A 23,815-nucleotide genomic window follows, 5' to 3' on the forward strand; every position below is an offset into this window, starting at 1 on the left:
GAGATAAATAGCTACCTGACATTTAGAAGACATCTGAAGGCAGCTCTGTTCAGGGAAGTTTTTAATGTGTGACATGTTAATGTATTTTAAATCTTTGTTGGAAGCCGCCCAGAGTGGTTGGGGAAACCCAGCCAGATGGGTGGGGTACAAATAATTCATTGTTGTTGTTGTTGTTGTTGTTGTTGTTGTTGTTGTTGTTGTTATACACATTTTCACAATAAATTTCCCTTAGATATTATGCATAATTGGACCTTATTTTCACACGAGAGACCAGGGTACTAATCTTTGCTCATCCACAAAGCTCAGGGGGTGACCTTGAGCCAGTCTCCATCTCTTCTCCAGGTAACCTACCTCACAGGGTTGTTGAGGGGACAAAATGTAGATTGAGAGAACCACGATCTCCCAATTTGGGAAAAAAGTGGAGGGGACACTGAATTTTCAGACACACTTGTCTCGGCGATACACAAATGTTGATGGGGATGCCTTTTTCTTCAATTTGCCCACTGATGTGAAATGTGGAGACCTGAACTTAAGATCATAGAATCGTAGAGTTGGAAGGGAGCCCGGGGGTCATCCAGTCTGACCCCCTGCAAATGCCAGGAATCTCAGCTCAAGCATCCATGACAGATGTCCATCCAACCTCTGCTTAAAAACCTCCAAGGAAGTAGAGAGTCCACAACCTCCCGAGGGAGACCGTTCCGCTGTCAAACAGCTCTTATTGCCACAAAGATTTTCTGTACTGTTATGTACTGAGCTGAATCCTAGAACAATAGGATTCAGAATCAGCGGGAGCTACCCAATCCAACTCCAGGTGGAAGTGAATCCGCAACCTGATTGGCCTGCTGGAGCAGCCAATCAGGCGGCTGGCAGAAGTGAATCTGCTACCTGATTGGCCTGTAGGAGCAGCCAATCAGGCTGCAGGCAGAAGTCAATCCACAATATAATTGGCCCACAGGTGTAGCCCTGAAGTAGCCAATCACGCAAGGCCCATTGTGTAAATAATGTATATAAGCAGATGGTTTTGGGAAAAGAGCCATTCTTCTTCTCCTCTTCTCCTTGATGACTATGAGCTGAATAAAGAGCATGAAATTCACTCTCGACTCCGAGTACATTTCATGTACGTTTAGTCGGAATCTCCTTTCTTGTAACTTGAAGCCACCGGTTCGTAAAGAGAGACCTTGAAATTTGGACCATTTATTTATTCAATTTGCAGGGAGAAACTGGAAGCGCAAGTTTGCAAACTGAGCTGAATTTATTCCCATCTACTGCGCTCTCTCTCTCTCTCTCTCTCTCTCTCTCTCTCTCTCACACACACACACACACACACACACACACACCACACACACACATGCAATTCTTGGCATGACAGCTGCCCTAATTCTTCTGGTTCTTCTTTTTAAAGAGCCAAATGAAATTAGCCGATGTGGCCAAACTTCGGAGACCCAGCTCAACCGCGCGATGCAATGTTAATGAACGGCTCATTGTGTCTAGCTCTCCTAATTAGGCACATATCCCCCCATTCAAATGATGGAAACGAAGTCGGGTCGTGTGCGCTCACGTAAACATTTTCAAAATATATTTTTTGAAAAAAGCACTTTGGGGGGTGGGTAGCAGTGGTGGAGAAGGATTTGAAAAGGCAGCCTTTCCCCGTGGTTTTCTTTTTTTGAAAAAGGAGGAAAAAACCCAAGGAATTCCACCAGGAAGGATTTGGCAGACGACGAGCCTGCTCTCAAGTCTTTAACTCTTGCCAACTGTAGCACAATCCTAATCGCCGCGTTTTATTATTTCCTCCTCCTCCCCGTAGCCCCCATTTAGGGGGGGGGGCTGAGACCCGACAAGAGGTTTGGAGCTGTTTCAAGACAACTATTAAAATTCCTTAAGCATCATTAAGAATAAGACAAAGGAGAAGAGGAAGGCATTGGGGGCCGGAGACGACCATCGCCAGCAGTTTTTTTGAGGAGGGCATTGCGGAGCCCGGCCTGCTCCTCTTCCAAAAGTTTATGGGATGGTCCTCATAAGCAAGGACCAGAAAACATAGAAGTGAGGTGGGTCAGTTGGACTTTCAAGCTTTGTGAGTCTTTCCTAGAGGAATGTTCCAGTTCAAATCAACTCTCTGCTCAGAACCATGAGGACCAGAATCTTGCTTTACTGTTGGCTCTAAACCAGGCATGGCCAAACCTGGCCCTCCAGATGCTTTGGGACTACAACTCCCACCATCCCTAGCTCACAGGACCAGTGGTCAGGGATGATGGGAATTGTAGTCCCAAAACTACAATTTGGAGGGCCACGTTTGGCCATGCCTGCTCTAAACAGTAACCCTAAACCTACTTCAGATGTGAACTCCACCCCCCACCCCGAAGATTCATTGAGCTGGGGAGCATCTGCATTGCCCATAGGGCTATTTCATAGAATCATAGAATCGCAGAGTTGGAAGGTATCCCCGAGGGTCATCTAGTCCAACCCCCTGCAATGCAGGAATCTCAAATAGATATTGGAAGGTGGCTATTGTATCTCCTCTCCATCTCTTTTCCAGACTAAACATACCCAGTTCCTTCAACCCTTCCTCATCAGGCTTGGTTTCCAGACCCTTGATCATCTTGGTCGCCCTCCTCTGCCCATCTTTCAGCTTGTCAACATCCTTCTTTAATTGTGGTTCCCAGAACTGGACACAGGATTCCAAAGGTGGTCTGACTTCAAAGTGTTATTGGTTTTTAAACAAACTGGACCTGAAGGGGAGAGAGCCATATGATGATCACAGAACCATAGCTGCCAAGTTATCCCTTTTTTACAGGGATTTTCCCTCATGCTGAATAGGCTTCCTCGCGAGAAAAGGGAAAACTTGGCAGCTATGCACAGAACTGAACGCTGGTTAGGCGACCCAGAGAAGTCCGGCGCTGTGATTTGCAAAGGCACAGTTTCCGAAAAAAAGCATCCCGAGAACAACGTCTGTCGTTTTTTTCGAGTTTTTATTATAAAAAAATACAGAATCCAAAGAAGGTCGTGGGGATTTTTTAAAATCTTTTTTTTTCTGTGTGTGTGTGGAGGGTTGTGGGGGGAAAGAAGTGTTTTGTTTTTACCATCAGCACAATGTCTGGGATGGAAGGTGGCGTGTCAACAAGACCGGGAGAAGTCGAGTTGAGCGAGAGAGAGCACAAAAGAGGAAATGATGTCAGAAACTCTCCCTCATTCATTCCCAGACGGGAAAAGGAATGGCTGGTTTCTGCCACAACGACGACAAAGAAAACTTTTGAACTGATATTTTTTTTTAAAAGAATAGTAAAGATGGGTTTGATTTTTTTTAAAAGGAATGATTACTTTCAGATTTCCCTTTGTTCTCCAGCATGGTCCATCATACACAAAGTACACAGTTGCATTAGTATAATATATATAATTCTATGTATATATGTGTATATAAAACCGAAGGTCGAAGGCCAGGCTGCGAGACGACAGCTCAGCCCGAACCTGGCGGAAGTGGCTGACACACTGTTGCTTTCTTCTCGATTACATTTAAACAGCCCCTTTTTCCTCCAAGGAGATCTCAAGGTGTACATTCTTCTCCTCCCCATTTTATCCTCACAACAACCCTGCGAGGTAGGTTCAGGCCGAAAGATGGCGACTGCACTACCCCCCCCCCCCCCGCCTTGGGTTGCATCCAGCGAGCTTCCTGGCCGAGTGGGGATTCAAACCCTAGTCTCTCTTGCAGGTCCCATTCCCAATGTGCTAACCATTACACCGCCCCAATTTGGGCAGCGGCGCCGTCTCCACTGCTCTAGACATTCTGAGCTACAACTCCTAGCAGCCTCCTGAGGGGAGCTGACGAGAGTTGTAGGGTGCCAAGTCGGGGAGGGCCAAGAGGAAAGGAGCCGAGGCTGTGTTGGGGGCACAGGAACGCAGCCAGGATTTGACCCCCAGATTCCTGATTCCTTGAATGAAAAATGGGGGGGGGCTTTTGCTGCGATCTGCAGAAATGCCGCTTCGATTTGAGAACTGCCGGCCTTGTAAGGAGTCCCAACATCCTCTTGTTGCTGGGATTTCCTTTTTAACACCCCAGGTCTTTTTTCTCTCTTTCAAGGAATCAGACGAGATCGATGCCCGAGGCCTTCAATGCATGCCTCCCTCTTGAGTTGGGCTGCCAACGTTTCCGTCGAAAAAGGCTGCCAGAAGAGCACAATTCAAAGTGTTGGTGCTGACCTTTTAAGCCCTAAACGGCCTCGGTCCAGTATACCTGAAGGAGCATCTCCACCCCCATCGTTCTGCCCGGACACCGGGGTCCAGCTCTTAGGGTCTTCTGCCGGTTCCCTCGCTACGAGAAGCCAAGTTACAGGGAACCAGGCAGAGGGCCTTCTCGGTGGTGGCACCTGCCCTGTGGAACGCCCTCCCACCAGATGTCAAAGAGAAAACAACTACCAGCCTTTTAGGAGACATCTGAAGGCAGCCCTGTTTAGGGAAGCTTTTAATGTTTAATAGATTATTGTATTTTAATGTTTTGTTGGAAGCCACCCAGAGTGGCTGGGGAAACCCAGCCATATGGGCGGGGTATAAATAATAAATTATTATTATTATTACTATATTATTATAACTTGTTCTCACCGTGGCCAAAAGGGAAACCGGCAAGGAGGACCTGAGCGAAAGAGCAACACTCTCCCCTTGGTGGTTTCCAGAAAGAGGGCATACCCATTGTGGCTACTAGCCGTCGACAGCCCTCTGCCCCTCCGCTATCTCATCTCATCCTCTTTCGAAGCAATGCAGGTTGGGTGGCCATCATAGCCTCCTGTGGGAGGGCGTTCTGCAGGTTAACTGTGCATTGTGCAAAGGAGGGCTTCCTTTCACCAGGCCCACATCGGGGAAGGGCTCTAGCTTGGTGCCAGAGCACCTGCTTGGCATGCAGAGTGTCCCCCTGTTCCAATCTCTCGGAGGCACCTGCAAGAGATCCCTCCCTGCCTGAGATTGGGGAGAGATGCTGCCAGTCTGTGCAGGCAGTAATGAACTCGAGGGCCCATTGGTCTGACTCAGCTTCTTCCGTTCCAATTCAAACCCAATTTTCTTCCCGTTTGAAAGCATCTCTTTTTTTCAGAGTCATGAGGACTAGACACTTGTTTTACTTTTAAGGGTAAGGCTGTGTAGCCCCTGCTTGAAACTCTGGACAGCTGCTGCCAGCCCATGTGGGCTGACTCAGCGTTAAGGCACCTTCCCATTTTCCTTGCCTGCGAGAAACTGGAACGGACAGTTCCTTGGGGGTAGATCTACTGAAACCAACAGAGACATCTAACTTAAAGTCTGTTCATTTTCAATAAGTCAAAGCAGAAGATTCAATGTGTATCTTCTGTGGTTGTAATTTTGCCGGGGAAATCTTAATAAATAAATAAAACTTTTAGAAAAGGTCTGTTAGTTTCAATGGGTCAACTCGAGTATATGTTGGTTGGCCACGACCCGCTCTTTTCCATCCTGCAGTTTCATCTGGAGGAAAACCAGTGAAACATTTTCTCTCGCTGTATAAAAAATCTGGCCTCCTCCCCCTATTTATTTTTTAAAAGGAGAACACGGCGGTTCAAATAAGAACCCATTTTTATAAATGCATCTTGTGTGTGTGTGTGTGTGTGGATTTGTTTCTGAGAAACGCAACTCGGCATGGTTTACAAAGGACTGAATGAGGAAGAAGCGAAGGCTGGAGCAGGTCATTTGAAAAACATTTTTTGATCGTCGAGAGATTATTGCAGGTTTTTCTTTTTTTAAAAAAAAGGAAAGAATTTTAGGTTTCTGTTTTTTAAAATAAAAAAACAAACAAACAACATTTTCCCCACCCTCCCCAAGGAAACCAAAACTTAAAATAATAACAAAAAAACCCGTCCATCAAAACCATTCATTCTCGGCAAAGAGGCATTAAAAATAATAATAATAATAATAATTCATAATAATTCATAATCACAGTATTGTGCCTGGTGGCAATATGTACAGGAGTAGAACAGCTGTCCCAAACAAGTCCCTTGGCTCAGAGAAAGACAGAATGGAGTTGGGTGGTGTTTTTTATTTATTTGCTGTTTGGTGGGGGTGTCCACCCCCTCGCCCCCTGCCTGGCGAGAACGGGAGGGGGGGAAGATATCCTTCGAAAGATGATGAAGCACCGGGGAGGCAGTCTCGAGAGATGAAGTATTCTTGCTACAGTTCCATGATGGGGTGGAGAATCCTGTTTCTTTTTTTCGGGGGGAGGAGGAACCAAGAATTTGGATAATAAGACACATTTTTAGGGGTCAAAAACCTCCTTTCCTCTCCTTAGCCGTTAAAACAGACCAGTGGATCTGTCCCTTCCTGACTTCCCAACAGCGGCCATGCAAACGGGGGTCATTATGGGATTCTTGTGCTATTCTCATGTATGGCACATCTGGGGTCAAGCGAGGAGAGCCTGGGGGGGTCAAACCCAGCCTGCGTAGCCCCCTGGCAATTGGCCTGTAGTCCTGTCACTTCTCTCTCCCCCCCCTCCAACCTCCTGGCTAAACAATATTATCTACAGTTAAGAGACTCACAAGGTATAGATGTCAACATTATCCTTACTGACTGTGGAAATTTAGCACCAATTTGAACTGCAGCAATAGTTCCAGGACTTTAATGGTTCGTGATTGTTTTGTTGTTGTTGTTTTGAATTTTGCTTAAAGGGACACCACACACACACACACATACCCCTTGGTTTTCAAACGCCTTGGTTCTCAAACGCTTTGGTTCTCAAATTCCGAAAACCCGGAAGCAAGTGTTCCGGCTTTCAAATGCTTTTCGGAAGCCGAATATCTGACGCGGCTGTCGGCTATTGTTTCCGGGGCACCTGCACCAATCAGAAGCCGCGCCTTGGTTTTCGAACATTTCGGAAGTCAAACGGACTTCCGGAACGGATTAAGTTTGGCGCTTTTGTTTTTGCTGTTTATTTTGCATTTTTGTTTTTGAGTCTGTGGGGAACCCAGTTCAGTTGCCGACTGATGGTGTGATTGTGGTCTTTAAAACCCAATACAGTCAGACCTAATCTGTTCTGGAAGCCCGTTCGAATTCCGAAACCGTTTGACAACTGAGGCGCAGCTTCCGATTGGTTGCAAGAGCTTCCTGCACTCAAACGGAAGCTGCGCCAGACATCCGGCTTCCCAAAAAAACGGAGCGTTTACTTCCGGATTGTCAGCGTTTGGGAGCCGAAACGGAGCCGTTTGGGAACCGAGATATGACTGTATAGATGTCCTTTCCTAAGTGCCATGAGAACCGCTCTTGATACCAGCTGGGCTCAAATGTGGGGTGGAGGGTCTTACTAAAAATCCACATTGGATGCCCACTGTTTGGAGTGGGGACCTCCCTCTGGGGGATTTTGACCGGAGGGCCATGGGCAATTTTCGCTGGACAACGCAGGTGAGTGCAGAGCAGGGAGCAGGGCTGCCCACCCCAAACACTCTGTCACTCTTGGGCTCTCTGTGCCCCCAGTGCCTATTGCCAAACACTTGCGGATGATGCTCTGTGGACAAGACAACCTCCATCGCTCATCCAGTTGTGCCATACGTAGTTGGCTGTACCACGCGCGGGTCTCCTCCCTGCCTTCCCCTGACTCCTTGCAGGGTTTAAAAGCAACCCTCCCTCAGCACTAGAAACGGTTCCGATACCCCTTGCCCAGCCATCGTGTCAGATCCAGAGTCCTTCTCTTTGGGCAGAACATCTCCTTCCCCCATAGACTGGCGACGTCTTACGCAACATGCGAGGCGTTGGTTTTGCCTGCTGTGTCCAGATGGCAGTGGGTCCGCTGCACCAACAATAGTTAACAGAAAGGGGGGAGGGTCTAAAGCAAAGGCTGATTTGGGCAGAGCAGGACTCTAGTCCTCTGTGTGGCTCCTCTGTATGGTTTGGGCCGCTGGCGGCGGCTGCGATTCCCCTTTGGCTCTCAGGCCCCCGATCCTAGCTGCCCGCCCTGGTGTGTGCGTTTAGCGAGTCAGGAAATCTGGCCACCGCGATTAAACGGGTTGCCCGCCTTTGTCCAATGGACCGCAGAGAGGAAGGGGGGAAACAGAAGGGCGAAGCACCTGCTCCTCACTGCGATGTCTTTTTCGGTTCCAGTTGCAGAAAAAAGACCGGCACAAAAAAATGAAGCTGGGGGGGGGGGAGGAACAGAGGTGTGTACAAGGAAGGAGACTATATTTGGTCTAGAAATTTTGAAAAGAAAACCCCATGGGGTGGAGGTGGTGGTGGGGAGAGGGAAAACAGGAATCCCCCCCCAATGGGGTTGTATCCCGGCCAGACGAAAACGGCCCGCGGAGTGTCTTGGAAGCACAGAACCTGCTTGCCTCCCGTCGCAGGCTTTCAGAAACCGGTCTCTTGTCCTCTCTGTCCAGGTATCTCACTGATCCTTCCGCCGTCCCAGATCTGATGGGGTGTAGCGGGGGTCTGGTCGTAAACCGCAACAGTGGCTTGACCTTGGGAAATGGAGGCAGGGTCTGTCCACCTGGCTGTCTTAGGTGTGTCCCTGATCCGCAAGCTCGTCTGTGGCTGAGACCGCAGTTCAGAGATCCATTGACTACATATCCTTCCCTCCCCACACAAAACTGAACAAAGTCATTGCCGCTAGTCCTCTCTCCATTCTTCGTTCACGACCTCTCTCTCTCTCTCTCAATCTTCCCCCCTTGTTCCCCCCCCCCAGCGGCTGCTGAAAAGAGCTCCAGTTTTCTTCCTCTTCGGTCCTCACCTAGCAGGGCTAGGACGTCAGGATAGTCCAGAAAACCGGGACCACCACCACCACGAAGAAAGTCTCTGGGACCCGGAAGCTGTGGCAGGAGTTATTGCTGGTAAATATCGGCTCTGGAGATTCGTAGAGAGAATCATCTGCGAGGAAACAAAAGAGGGGGGTATAAGAAGGGAAAGAGAGAGCGAATGATGTACCGCTGGTATTTAACTCCCAGTAAATAAGCGAAAATGTACGGGGCAAGTTCAAATGTTGGTTGGAAATGTAAAGAGATGGAAGGCACCTTTTCCCACATGTGGTGGAACTGTAAAATGAGAAAGGAATTCTAGGAGATGATATATAATGAGTTGAAAGAAAATGTTTAAAATGACCTTTGTTTAAAAAACCAAAAGGCTTCTTGTTAGGAATGATAGGTGCAGAGATACTGAAGGAACAGAAAAAGACTGTTTATGTACGCTACATAACAGCTGCAAGGATGTTGGAAAGATGACAAGATGAGGGCGGACCGGCAGATGAAACTATTGGACTACGCAGAGATGGCATGATTAACTGGGGAAATCAGAAATCAGGAGGATCAAAACTTCAACAGAGAAAACAATAATGAGGTAGAAGGAAGTCAACAATACAATAAATTGGAAAGGAATTCAACCCAATATGGAAGATATAATGTGCAAAAAACACCAGTACAGGGGAACCTCGGTTCACGAACACCTGGGTTTACGAATTTTCAGTTTATGAACGCCGCGGACCCATCTGGAACGGATTAATTAACTTTCCATTACTTTCAATGGGAAAGTTCGCTTCAGTTTAAGAACACTTCAGTTTATGAACAGACTTCCGGAACAGTACTCCGCGGACCTGTCTGGAACGGATTAATCCACTTTTCATTACTTTCAATGGGAAAGTTCGCTTCAGTTTACGAACGCTTCAGTTTATGAACAGACTTCCGGAACCAATTGTGTTCATAAACCGAGGTACCACTGTATTGGTTTGAAGTATATTAAGTAATAAAGGTAAAGCTAAAGGGACCCCTGACCATTAGGTCCAGTCGTGGACGACTCTGGGATTGCGGCACTCATCTTGCTTTACTGGCCGAGGGAGCTGGCATACAGCTTCCGGGTCATGTGGCCAGCATGACAAAGCCGCTTCTGGAGAACCAGAGCAGCACACGGAAACGCCGTTTACCTTCCCCTATTTATCTACTTGCACTTTGACGTGCTTTCGAACTCCTAGGTTGGCAGGAGCTGGGACAGAGAAACAGCAGCTCGCTCTGTCGCAGGGATTCGAACTGCCGACCTTCCGATCGGCAAGCCCAAGAGGCTCAGTGGTTTAGACCACAGCGCCACCTGCATCCCTATAATCTATTAGAAGAGATGCTCAGTAAAACACCAGTGTCTTTTGGCGAATCATCACCATCATGTTGATGCCGGAAGTGACAAACGGAACTTTTTGCGAACAGAAACAGATGATTTTTTTTTTGATGGATTGCTGGAAATTTCTATGCCGGTTTTCATTCAAATGAATCCCAAAGTGGCTTACAAACAAGAAATAACCGGAACAGAACAGAGCAAATAATCAGACACAATTTGTGACAAAATCTGGTACGTATTATCATTTGCGGTGGGAATGTAACTCGGTGTGAGATGTTTGGAACTGGGAATTCCGACAGACAAGATAAATATTACTAAAGGAAGTCATCGCTCGTTGTCCAGAGTTAATGTTACACAATATGTTTGATGACACCAATGGTGTCATTAGAATTGGTCTCCTGTATGACCTTGGCAGCCCTGACGGTAATCACAACAGCCCCAAATCTCACACTTAACGCTTGGCACCACTCACCCTGGAAAAGAGCTATAAAGGAGAAAATGAGGCATAATTTGAGTTTTCAACAAGGGCTAGAACTTCCAGCCACTTTTTACATGATTAGGTATTCCTTTATTATACATATAAATCAGATCATGTCAATATTCTTTACTTCGCTATTTTGACCCCTGTGAACCCCTTTTTACATGCAGGTTTTATAGCTCTGTTCTTCATTTTTCAATCTTTCAACTCAAATATGTTTTTTTAAGAAGTGGTTTAATAACTGCAATGATTTTGCAAAGTTTTTTGCAGATAAAATCGATCAGATTTGGGAAGAGGTCGACTCCATCGTGAGAGCAGGGCCGGGGCGGGAGAGTGCTAGAGTCCTGTCTAGTCCAGTTGTGCGAGATCAATTCCAATCTGTTACCTCTGAGGATGTGGACAGGCTGCTAGGACGAGTGAAACCAACCACCTGTCTCCCTGATCCTTGCCCATCCTGGGCTGGGCGATGGGCTTTGCGGGTTGGTGAATGCTTCTCTCTGTGATGGAGCCTTCCCAGACCCGCTGAAAGAGGCAGTTATTAAACTGCTTCTTAAAAAACCATCTTTAGATGCGGCCAATATGGCCAACTATCGCCCAGTCTCAAATCTTCCATTCTTGGGCAAGGTGGTTGAGCGAGTGGTTGCTGAACAACTCCAGGCACGCCTGGAAGAAGCGGACCATTTGGATCCCTTCCAGTCGGGCTTCAGGCCTCATCATGGGACTGAAACTGCCTTGGTCGCACTGGTTGATGATCTCCGGCGGGCTAGGGACAAAGGTGAGAGCTGTTTCCTAGTTCTGCTGGATCTCTCAGCGGCTTTTGACACCATCGACCATAACATCCTTCTGGACTGTCTAGAGGGGTTGGGAGCTGGGGGCACTGTCATAAAGTGGTTCCGCTCCTTCCTCCTGGGCCGTGTTCAGAAAGTGGTGGTGGGGGATTAAGTGTTCAGACCCCTGGGCTCTCACTTGTGGGGTGCCTCAGGGCTCTGTCCTCTCCCCCATGCTTTTCAACATCTACATGCAGCCGCTGGGAGAGATCATCAGGGGGTTTGGGCTGGGTGTCCATCAATATGCGGATGATACCCAACTCTACCTCTCTTTCAAATCAGAACCAGTGAAGGCGGTGAAGGTCCTGTGTGAGTGTCTGGAGGAGGTTTTATAAGCCAGTATGGGCAAGGATCAAGGAGACCGGTGGTTGGTTTCCCTCGTCCAAGCATCCTTGGATGTAACAGATTGGAATTGATCCCACACAACTTGACTAGACAGGACTCTAGCACTCCCCCGCCCCGGCCCTGCTCCCATGGTGGAGTCTAAGGTAAAGGTAAAGGTAAAGGGACCCCTGACCATTAGGTCCAGTCGTGACCGACTCTGGGGTTGCGCGCTCATCTCGCATTATTGGCCGAGGGAGCCGGCGTATAGCTTCCAGGTCATGTGGCCAGCATGACAAAGCCGCTTCTGGCAAACCAGAGCAGCACATGGAAACACCGATTACCTTCCCGCTGTAGCGGTTCCTATTTATCTACTTGCATTTTGACGTGCTTTCGAACTGCTAGGTTGGCAGGAGCTGGGACCAAGCAACGGGAGCTCACCCCGTCACAGGGATTCGAACCGCCGACCTTCTGATCAGCAAGCCCTAGGCTCAGTGGTTTAACCCACAGCGCCACCTGGGTCCCCATGGTGGAGTCTACCTCTTCTCAAATCTGAGCGACTTTATCTGCAAAAAACTTTGCAAAATCAATGCATGAGATCATGTGGCCCATACTGAGCTCCGATGGAGCAGGTGGTTCTGCTAAATTGCGAACCACCTGAAAAAGTCTCCTGCTGCTGTTTTCTGCAGAGGCAATAGAGGCGGTGAAGAAAGCCTTCTTCGCCATCGCTGCCGCCACTTGGTAGGCTCGACATTGAGCTCTAACCCGTGTCCGGTCAGCTTCAGAATGAGTTTTCCGCCACTGGTGCTCTAGCCGTTTCAGCGATTGTTTCATCACCCTCAGATCCGTGGAAAACCACGGGGCTGTCCGGGCTCCATGCAATTGGAGAGGGCACTTCGGAGCCAAACAGTCAATAGCCCTGGTTAACTCCACATTCCAGCGGGCCACCAGGGAATCGGCTGAAAGGCCATCAACATGGGATAAAGCATCTCACTCTCTGGAAACCATTTGGATCCATTAAGTGGCGGGGGCGGACCATCCAAATTGGTCCCACCTCCCTGCAGAGGGGAAGGGTCGCGAAAAAAATTATTATTATTATTATTATTATTATTATTATTGAGGAGGCACATGAAGAAGAGCCTCAGATGATTGTTTGTGGCGCTCACTGCCTGATGTGGAGAAAATTCCGTAATTTAACAATGCGCCGTGCAAAGAAGGACTTCCTTTTGCTCGGTGCTTTTGGGAGGCAGCGATGCTACCGAGTGCTACTTGCTGGAGAGATTCCCGCAGGAGGCGAGACACCCTGTTGCGCTCAGGGCATCCGGCCAGTCACTGCGAGAACAGAACACTGGACTAGAGGGGGCTCCCTTTGGCCTCATCCAGCAGCTGGGCTCTTTGCTGGACGGTCCATTTCTGCAACCTAGCTCCATCTGCATCTCATGGCTTCCTCTCCTGGCCCCAGCCCAGCTGCCAAGGTTGCCAGCTTCCTCTCGTGGGCAGCGTGGGTGTGCAGAAAGGAAGAGGGTCGGGACCCGGAGGGAAAGGGCAGCGTGTCAACAAGCTCGCAAGCCGCCTTTTGGCTGCCTCTCCACCTCTCTCCATTTCAAAATAAACGGGAGGCATTTTTATTTATTTTTTTGCTCAATGGACCCCGGCCAGCCCTCGGAGCTCTGCCAACCTCTTCCAGCGCCAAGGACGCCTCTTGGGGGCTGGTGGCGGGGTGGGTTGTGGTGGGGGGAAGCCTCGTGTGTTTGGTTTCTTGGCCCTGCCTGCGGTCGAGGGGGTCAAAGGGCGATTGCTTCTCGCCCGTCCGATAATCCTGTCTGCAAAAGGCCCCTAATCAGCCGGTGGCGCAGAAGCTTGTTGGCTAAATTACAGCGAAAGCTGTTTTCGACGCTGTTCCCCCGGCTTGCCTCGTCTTTTAAAGTTTATGACGGGATTAAGGGTGGTTTTTGCAGGATCATAGCCAGGGGAGGAGGGAAGGGAAGAAAGCGAGGGAAGGAACAACAATATCCACAGATGCTAATTCCCCTTTGTGTTCTGCATTCAGCTCCATCGCCCCCCCCTTCCCCATCCAGGATTATTACGAGCAAAATGCTTGTCATAATCACCGAAGAGGGAAGGATATGCAGGGAGCATAAATAGCTCAGTTGGTAGAGCATAGAATGACAGAATTGTAGAGTTGGAAGGGAACCCCAATGGTCATCTAGTCCAGCCCCCTGCAATGCAGGAATCCCAGCCATAGCATCCATGACAGATGGCCATCCAACCTCTGCTTAAAAACCTCCAAGGGATTAAGAGTCTGCCACCTCCATTCCCCTGTCAAACAGCTCTTGCCGTCAGAAAGTTCTTCCTGGTGTTTAGTCGGAATCTCCTTTCTTGCAGCTTGAAGCCCTTGGTTCGAATCCAGACCTCCAGAGCAGGTGAAACCAAGCTTGGTCCATCCTCCCTGTGACAGCCCTTAAGATATCACATCTCCCCCCATCTCCTCTTTTCCAAACTAAACACATTCAGCTCTTTCATACGGCTTGGTTTCCAGACTCTTGATCATCTTGCTTGCGCTCCTCTGCACAAGTTTCAGCTTGCTGGCATCCTCACTATCCTCACCAGGCTCTTAATCTCAGGGTCGTGGGTTCAAGCCCCACATTGGGTGAAAGATTCCTGCATTTCAAGGGGGTTGGACTGTATGACCCTCAGGGTCCCTTCCAACTCTACAATTCTGTGACTCTATAAACCTGGGACCTTCAGCAAACAAGAAAGACCGCTGCTAAGCTATGCAATGAAGATTCTGTGTGAGTGCCTGGAGGCGGTTGGAGGATGGATGGCGGCTAACAGATTGAGGTTGAATCCTGACAAGACAGAAGGACTGCTTTGGGGGGGGGACAGGGGATGGGCAGGTGTGGAGGACTTCCTGGTCCTGAATGGGGTAACTGTGCCCCTGAAGGACCAGGTGCTCAGCCTGGGAGTCATTTTGGACCCACAGCCATCCATGGAGCTGCAGGTCAATGTCCAGGGCACACAGATATTGTATCCAGGGCAGCAGTCTCCCAGCTCCATCTGCTACGCAGGATGAGACCCTCCCTGCCCGCAGAGTGGTGCATGCTCTGGTTATCTCCCGCTTGGACTACTGCAATGCGCTCTACATGGGGCTACCTTTGAAAGTACAACTAATCCAGAATGTGGCAGCTAGACTGGGGACTAGGAGAGGCCGCCGAGACCCTATTACACCAGTCCTGAAAGACCTACATTGGCTCCCAGTATGTTTCCAAGCACAATTCAAAGTGTTGGTGCTGACCTTGAAAGCCCTAAACGGCCTCAGCCCAGTATACCTGAAGGAGTGTCTCCACCCCCATCGTTCAGCCCGGACACTGAGGTCCAGCTCTGAGGACCTTCTGGCGGTTCCCTCCCTGTGAGAAGCGAAAATATAGGGAACCAGGCAGAGGGCCTTCTCGGTGGCGGCGCCCTCCATGTGGAATGCCTTCCCGTCAGATGTCAAGGAAATAAACAACCATCTGACTTTTAGAAGACATCCGAAGGCAGCCCTGTTTAGGGAAGTTTTTAATTTTTGATGTTTTATTCTGTTTTTAATCTCCTGGGAGCCACCCAGAGTGGCTGGGGAAACCTAGCCAGATGGGCAGGTTATAAATATAATAATAATAATAATAATAATAATAATAATAATAATAATAATAATAATAACAACAACTTCCAATGGGATGTATTCCTTCGTAAATGGGTTCCAGGCAGCAGCCCTACAGTGAGGTCCTACGCAGGTCTAGACCAAGGTATGTCTCTCTGAGATCAATTCAGCTTATGGCCAGATAGTTTGGAGTCCTATAGGACATTTGGTTCCCTAAAGCGGCGACCCCATATCTCAGCCTCTCCGAACCTGGTGCCCTCCGAAAGTTTTGGACTCTAGTTCCCATCAGACCCTGTCAGAAAACCGCTTTGCAAAAATGTGCCAGTTAGTGAAACTGCATGCAATTAGATGTAGCTTAGGGTAAATTTGCAGAAAAACGCTGGCTTCTTATAGCAAAAAAATTCACAAACTGATGTGGCGACTTAAATTTAAGGGTGGGAAATCAACGAGAAACTGACATGCCTAGCAGCCCATAATCACCCGTTTTTGTTTTATTTTTTTTTAAAAAAAGCCATTTATTCTTTCATTAGCAAAGCGTTCTTGTTTTCTTTAAAAGCTGCCTCACATCACACACACATGAAACAAGGAAAGGAAAAAAACAAGCCCCTACAATATCCCTTTAGACTCTGACATTTCTGACTCTTTTTTTTTACCTGCTCCCTGGGAAGAGCTGTGGCCAAATACTAATTATACGTTAACAGGAGAAGAAAATTATTAATTTGTGTTTTCTTTTTTCTTCACAACAACTGCGCCTATTTGATTCGGGTGAAGTGGGGGGGGGGAGGGAACCACCCCTGTACACAGAGCTGGAGGCTGGGCTTTTTACGAAAAAGAAAAGAGGGAAGGAGAAAAGCAACAACCCTAAAATAATTTGCTCTCTTTTTTTCTCCCCTCTGCGAAAACAAAAGCAGCCCTGTGGGCTTACGTACCAAGCAGGCATCCATCTAGATTTATTTTATTTCCCCCTTTCTTCCAGCCCCGAAGCAGAACCGAAGATAATTTGTCGGAGATCTGAGTGCCGCGCGGGTGCTATTGGCTTGGGCCAAAAAGCACCCCCTGAGCTTGGCATTTCATTCGCCGCCAAGAAAGCCAGCAGTTGAAGTGGGTTTAGAAAGAGAGGGATGAAGGTCAGTGCAGCTTGGGGCCGGGGTCTAATAGGCCTTTGACTGATTTGATCTCACAGGAACAACATGCGGAAGGAAAGGCTTGTTCTTCCAGTTTCCCTGGAAAAGGTTTTGCATCGTCGCCATTACTATGAACATACAGTGGTACCTTGCTTCTCAAATGCCGAAAACCCAGAAGTAGGTGTTCTGGTTTCCGAACGTTTTCCGCACCAATCAGAAGCTGCGCCTTGGTTTTCGATGATTCTGGAAGTCAAACAGACATCTGGAACAGATTAAGTTTGGCGCTTCTGTTTTTGCTTTTTATTTTGCGTGTTTGTTTTTGAGGCTTTTTCGGTTAACTTGTTTTTGTGACTATCATCAGTGCAGGTAAGAATTTTTATTTTTATTTTTATCACCTACAATACTGTCTTATTTATTTTATAGCACAGTACATTGATTATTGCTTTCATTCAAAGGATCAACGGTCTCGTTAGAGAGTAAAATTCCTGTTAAATTGCTGTTTTAGGGGTTGTTTTGAAAAGTCTAGAACGGATTAATCCATTTTGCATTGCTTTCTATGGGAAAGCGCGCCTTGGCTTTGGAACGCTTTGGTTTTGGAACGGAATTTCCGGAACGGATTAAGTTTGAGAACCAAGGTACCACTGTACAACAACAATAGCAAAAACCAGAAGAATATTCAGGGGATACAGTGCAAGTCAACCATGTGATGCAGCAGCAAAAAAGGCTAACTCTATTCTAGGCTGTATCAATAGAAGTCTAGTGTCCAGATCAAGGGAAGTCATAAGTCCCACTCTGTTCTGCCATGATAAGACCACACCTGGAATCCTGTGTCCAGTTCTGGGCGCCACAATTTAAGGAGGAGATTGACAAGCTGGAAGGTGTGCAGAGGAGGGCGACCAAGATGATCAAGGGTCTGGAAGCCAAGCCTGATGAGGAACGGTTGAAGGAGCTGGGTATGTTTAGAGACTGAGAAGGGGATACGACAGCCATCTTCCAATAGGCTGTCAGGTGGAAGATGGAGCAAGCTTGTTTTCGAGAGGAAAAGACTCGAACCGATGGATTCAAGTTACGAGAAAGGACTTTCCAACTAAATACATCAGGAATAACTTTCTGGCAGTAAGAGCTAGCGGAACGTTCTCCCTCGGGAGGTGGCGGACTCTCCTTCCTTGGAGGTTTTTAAGCAGAGGTTGGATAGCCGTCTGTCCTGGATGCTTTAGCTCAGATTCCTGCATTGCAAGGGGTTGGACTAGAAAACTCAAGAGGTCCCTTCCAACTCTACAATTCTATGATTCTCAGAAAGTGCTCAGGTGTGACAGCCACCCTAAGACCCGTCCTCTACAAACATAGGGGAGAGTCTTGCTGAGTGAGCCTCCTTCACAGCTCCCCCAACAGAGAGCCAGTATATAAAGTTAATAGTAAAAATAGACGAAACCCTGCATTTCTTAACTGCGTCGCCCACCCCACCCCCTAAAAAAGTGCTCTGAAAAGTGTTTTTTCTCAAATGGCGAGTTTCAGAATGTATTTTGACATGGTTTCTGAGCCACGAATCCTGCCCTGGCTGGGATTCGCAGAGACCCGATCCCTGAATCACGAATCCCAGATGGGTATGTGTGAGAGCACATGTCTTTGTGTGCAGATTTGCACCCTGGAATCGGCAGAGGATCTTTCCGGGGTCCTCTGACGTCACTTACTTGTTGGCCGCACGTAAACCTTCAGCTTTAAGCAGGGTTTGTCGACCAAGTTTGGTGGCGTCGCCGCTGCAAGAGACAAAAGGGGTGGAGAGAGAGGAGAGAGAGAAACATCGTCACCAAAACACCCATATGTGTTCTACGTAAAGTTTCGATTTTACACATTTCCAAAATGCCGGAGGGCAGATTTATAGGGTTATTTCTGAAGCCCCTATTCACAAATCCCTGCTCCGTTTCAGAATCCTAATCCCCAAAATGACACCAATATTCTCGGGCTTTGCCTTCCTTCCTGAATTTTGCACCATGAACACGCACTGTGCAAGGGGTCGGCTGTCCCCCCCCCCCTTTTCATTTTGCTCAAATAACCCATGTTTCAGGGCAGGCTGCCCTCGTTGGGCAATTCATGTAGGGCTGTCTCCAACAGAGGCCCTACTCAAGAGCCAGCCTCTTGAAATTCATGGACCCAAGTTAGCCATTTCCAGCAGGCTCCCTTTGAGCAGCTCTGCCTGGCTCACCAGCTACAGCCACCCCCGGACAGAGACAACTTTGCTATTGCAATCCATGTGTTGGTAACTTTGAGGCTGGACTACTGTAATGCACTCTTGGTGGGGCTGCCCTCGGACCTGGTTCAGACGCCCTGGCTGGGGGAAACGGCAGGAGCCAGACTGCATCTACTACCGAGTCGGGTTCAAGGTCCTTGTAAAGGTAAAGGGACCCCTGACCATTAGGTCCAGTCGTGACCGACTCTGGGGTTGCGCGCTCATCTCGCATTATTGGCCGAGGGAGCCGGCGTATAGCTTCCAGGTCATGTGGCCAGCATGACAAAGCCGCTTCTGGCAAACCAGAGCATCACATGGAAACGCCGTTTACCTTCCCGCTGTAGCGGTTCCTATTTATCTACTTGCATTTTGACGTGCTTTCGAACTGCTAGGTTGGCAGGAGCTGGGACCAAGCAATGGGAACTCACCCCGTCACAGGGATTCGAACCGCTGACCTTCTGATCAGCAAGCCCTAGGCTCAGTGGTTTAACCACAGCGCCACCTGGGTCCCTAAAGGTAAAGGGACCCCTCACCATTAGGTCCAGTTGCGAACGACTCTGGGGTTGCGCCGCTCATCTCGCTTTACTGGCCGAGGGAGGCGGCATACAGCTTCCACGTCATGTGGCCAGCATGGCAAAGCCGCTTCTGGCAATCCAGAACAGTGCATGGAAATGCCGTTTACCTTCCCGCTGGAGCGGTACCTATTAATCTACTTGCACTTTGACGTGCTTTTGAACTGCTAGGTTGGCAGGAGCTGGGACAGAGCAATGGGAGCTCACCCCGTCGCGGGGATTCGAACCGGTGACCTTCCGATCGGCAAGCCCAAGAAGCTCAGTGGTTCAGACCACAGCGCCACCCGCATCCCCAAAGGTGCCACATAATATCCACATTGCATCTATGAGAACTATACCGTTGAGTGTGGCTGCGACGTGACTCATTCATTGCCAACGTGTATTGGCGCAATGTAGTGGTTAGAGTCTCAGACTAAGGCCTTGGAGCCTTGGGTTCGAATCCCACCCACCCAGGGCTGGATTTGGGTTTGATGAGGCCCTCAGCTACTGAAGATAATGGGGGCCTTTCTATGTCCAGCTGTCCTTTGTCAACAACAAATTGTTGCTGGTTTTTTGTGCTGAATATATGCTATATGGTAATTTATGGACCTAAAAGCTATCTAAAGCCATTTGCACATGCAGAATGTAGGCACCCTATATATAGAAATGAGCAAACCAGTGATATTTTAGGGAGCAGGCTAGCCGGCGGGGCCTATGACTTACATCATAGGAGCCTACGCAACACAAAACACGGTTGCTGTATGTAGGTTTTATTTTATTTGTTTCTTATATTGTGGAAATGTACACTCAGGTTTTTTTTCCTTTAATAAGCTATAGCTTGTTTAGCTTATATGTAAATCTGGCACTTTCCTACTATCCTTAACATTCCCACACATAGGCTGTTGGGTCAAGGCTGAGTCCAGTGTCCTGTTTTCACAGCGGCCTACCAGATGTAACCCCCCCCCATGGGAAGGACCTCGCGCCAATTGCCGTTTGACCCACAGATGTTGCCCAGCCCCTGCTAAGAAGCTTAACAATCTCCAAGGTGCTTCCTCTGTTCCTTTAGCCGGCTGATGGGGGGGAGGGGGGAACCACCCCCACACAAAAGGTCCTGCTTTTAATACTGCAACTTTGATCAAACTGATGTCAAAAGTTGTCCGACCCCCAAGCGGGACGCTTTTCTCTGCTGAACATCCTTGGACATGTTCGGATTTCCCCCAATAAAAACCTGACAAGCCAAATGATACGCTTCCGACGGCAGATAAGTCGGGAGAAGCGGGCTAAGAGAGGAGGAGGAGGAGGCTGGGTCGGTCGGAGAGAAAGAGCAAAAAGTTTGCAATTAAAAGCTCAGGGGTGGTGGGTGGGAACTCTTCGAGGCATGAAATTGCCCCGGATTAGGATGGGCAGTTCGGCTGAGGGGGGGGGGGGAAGAGGTGCATGTGAAAAGCGCTTTTAGGGAGGCCGTGATTTGACAAGGTGGATTTTCCGTCTGTCCCTGAAATGGATCAGCCTTGACAGTCCCGACTCAGGAGCCAGGCGGGGGACATCCTGTTTGAAGAAAAGGCCGAGGTTTCCCTTTCCTCGGTGGGGTCAGCGAAAATTCGTGTTAACACCGCATTCAGACACCGATTTAAGAGCATTGCTTATCCGGGGGAACTGTAGATCCAGGCGCTGCCCTCAACTCATCTGCTTCTCCTGCCCTGTCCTGAATGCTCCTTCTGAATGGAGATGCATTAATAAATGAAGAATCAGATTTTTAAAATAGTTATATCACGAAGAACTGCATTAGCAAAACCCAGCAGGAACTGACCTCATGCCTCTTGAAAGTTTCCTTCTTGGAGTTTGCGACGGGACTCGGTAACGCTTAATTTCAATTTGCTCCATCCTCCTTTATTTCATTTCATTGGAGAATGTGTTCTGGGTTTTTATTTGCTTCATTTCGTAAAACTTATCTAGAATCATAAAAATCGCAGAGTTGGAAGGAACCCAACCCTCTGCAACGAAGTAATAGGCTCCTCTGGATTGTAAAAATACAGGCAAACTCCAAAGCGGTTTACAAAAAAGATAGAACAATAATTCTCGAGGTTGAAATAACAATAAGCTTAAAAAAAAAAAACACCTCACATTGACTTAACATTTGGGCAGGCTTGTCTAACCAAAAATGTTTTTGCTTCTTAAATGCTTGTCGTTGTTGAAAACAATGAAGATTTGATTTGATCAAATAAAGAGACTTATCCACCTCTTGCAACCAGAAGGACGAAAACAAGTGAGCTGGAAATTCCCAGGAAGGGGGAGCCTTTTGAAAGGATATATTTGCTGCGAGGCTTGGATAACGTTTGGATTTTTGCAATATCTTTCTATTTACAGATACACACATTAAGTGCTTGGATGGGGATCTAATGATTGGTGTTCTCATTTTTTTTTTTTTTTTTAAAAAGGACAAGATAATATTTTCACCAAAGCAAACAACATGTAGGTTTTGTGCTTTCTGGACAACATTTTCAAGTTTCTAAACCGCTTCTTCTGTTCACAACCCGTATCTTCGTCCAGGAATTAACAAAGAGTGGTGTGTGGATTTTCTGAACCAGGAAAATGCAGGAATCGTGTGCCATTTCCCCACTTCTCTGCTTGCTAAAATCACATCTGTTTGTGAGGGGGAAATACAGTGTGATGTTTGATGCAAAAAAAAGTAGCCAGGAAGCAATAAAAAAAATACGACGATTCCTTCAGAAACCGCACAGCTGGTTTTTCAGCTTTCAAGAACCACCCCCTTTGTCATTATTGGTGTGTTTTTTAATGGAGCAAAATTTTAAATAAAAAAATGGGTGTGTGTTTTGATATGCGTTGGCTAAAGTCCTATTTGTTTTCATATCTGAGCTTTTTGCTACTTTTGGGACTTTATTTTTTGCAGTGGAGCTGGACAAAGAGGGAATACTGTGGAAAAGCTACTTGGCATTTTCATCCCTCCAAAATCCCCACAGATGCTGTGTCCACCTGGGGCACTTTGGGGTGGGGTGGGGTGGGGTGAGGAACGGCAGGTCCCCTTTTTAAAAAAGCTCGTGGCCCCACTTTCCCGCTGGGAAGGGATGGGGAGAAACGTTCCCTCCCTCGTGATGAGGAATTATGAGAAAATAGAAATGGCGGCGGCCAAAATATGGGTGTGAACACCATTTTGCACCCTATCATTATTCTCTTCTTAGGGCTGGCTCTCTAGTCCAAGAAGGCCAGGCACAAATGGCGGGCTCCCTTCCGAGGAATGCTGCGTAGTCAACTTATTTCCTACAATGCCCCGGGGCATGGCAAGGCCAGAGGAATTGTGAGGTGTCCCCCTCTGTTTTGGGACCCCTCGGGGTGCCAGCACCCTGTCCGCTGCCCAAGGTCTTTGAGCGCTGTTATTGTGAATCCAAAAACTAAAAAAATCAGGGTTGGAGGTTTAGCAAAAGGATCTTGATCTGTTTCCACAGCCAAGCTCTGGCAAAACCCACCAGAAGTCGATACCCTGGCCAGAAAACACATCCATGAGTTAAAGGAGGGGAGGTGCGTCTATTTTGGGTCTCGGAGATTCGCATAGGGTTCCTTGTTTGCTTGTTTTTTAAAATTACATACACTTGATAGTAAAAGGAAAGGAAGAAATCAAAGCGGTTTACCAAAAGAATAAAACAAAAAGAAATGGGGAGGGTACTTTCACGCACTTATGGTGGGACTGTGTGAGGATACAAGAATTTTGGGATATAATAGACAACAAACTCAAAAAGATCTTTAAATTCTCCCTCCAAAAAGCAAAACAAAACCAGAAGCCTTTTTGTTAGGCGTTATGTCCACTGAAATCCAAAAAAATCTTTAGAACCATCTTTATGTATGCAACTACGGCGGCTAGAATTTTAGTAGCAAAAAACTGGAGATGTGACTCAATTTCTACAAAGCTTGACTGGCAGGTGAAGATGATAGAATACTTGGAACTTGCGAAAAAAACTGGGAGAATAAGAGGAAACTCAGACCAGAAAACGTGTAAAGAATGGCTAACATTTAAGGAATATATCTAAAACAATATTGTGAAAATGCAAATCCCCTGACAAATCTGGATTGAATCTTGAATATGAAGGAAAACTATAAATGCATAAAATTTTCTGGATATGTAACAGATATGACAGGAAATGCGTAAAGGTTAAGACTATGCAGAAAGCACAGCGAGGTGAATCGGTAGTCAAAAGTGTGTGTGATGTTAGACGATGTGTTGTTAGTGAATGTTTAGTTGTCACTGAGGTATTGTCTTTGTGTTGTTATATGTAAATTGTTTTGCAATAAAGTTAAAAAAAGAATAAAACAAAAGACTGTGTGTGTGTGTGTTTAAATATTCAAAGAATTAAAACCAGCAGTAAACTAAAAACACGCTGGCATTTTGTCTTTAAAACATGTTTTTAGCACGTGCAAAAGAGTTCAGTGCAGGTTCCTGGCCGATGTCAAGTTGCAGGGAGTTCCAAAGTGTACATCGTTTTCTTGCAGATGCAGAACAGGGATTTATGCGGCAGTGCAACAGCGCCAGGTTCAGGGTAGTTTAAAAACTTATTATGATCTCTGG

At 47.5% G+C, this 23,815-nt stretch overlaps 1 protein-coding gene across 2 annotated transcripts in view; it reads right to left on the reverse strand.

The window, feature by feature from the left end:
* Positions 1 to 6,642: 6,642 nt before the first annotated feature.
* The window catches only part of EFNA2 (ephrin A2), a 167,380-nt gene continuing 150,207 nt past the window's right edge, over positions 6,643 to 23,815 (reverse strand). For both annotated transcript variants that reach the window (XM_035120743.3, XM_060275324.2), the window contains exons 4-5: positions 18,150 to 18,215; positions 6,643 to 8,838 (exon numbers count right to left, since the gene is read on the reverse strand). In XM_035120743.3, coding sequence (XP_034976634.1) covers positions 8,711 to 8,838; positions 18,150 to 18,215 — 194 coding nt within the window. In that variant the 3' untranslated portion in view covers positions 6,643 to 8,710. The remainder of the gene's footprint in view (positions 8,839 to 18,149; positions 18,216 to 23,815) is intronic.

The sequence above is a fragment of the Zootoca vivipara genome, chromosome 6, assembly GCF_965207765.1.
Source record: "Zootoca vivipara chromosome 6, rZooViv2.hap1.1, whole genome shotgun sequence".
Classification (NCBI taxonomy): domain Eukaryota; kingdom Metazoa; phylum Chordata; class Lepidosauria; order Squamata; family Lacertidae; genus Zootoca; species Zootoca vivipara.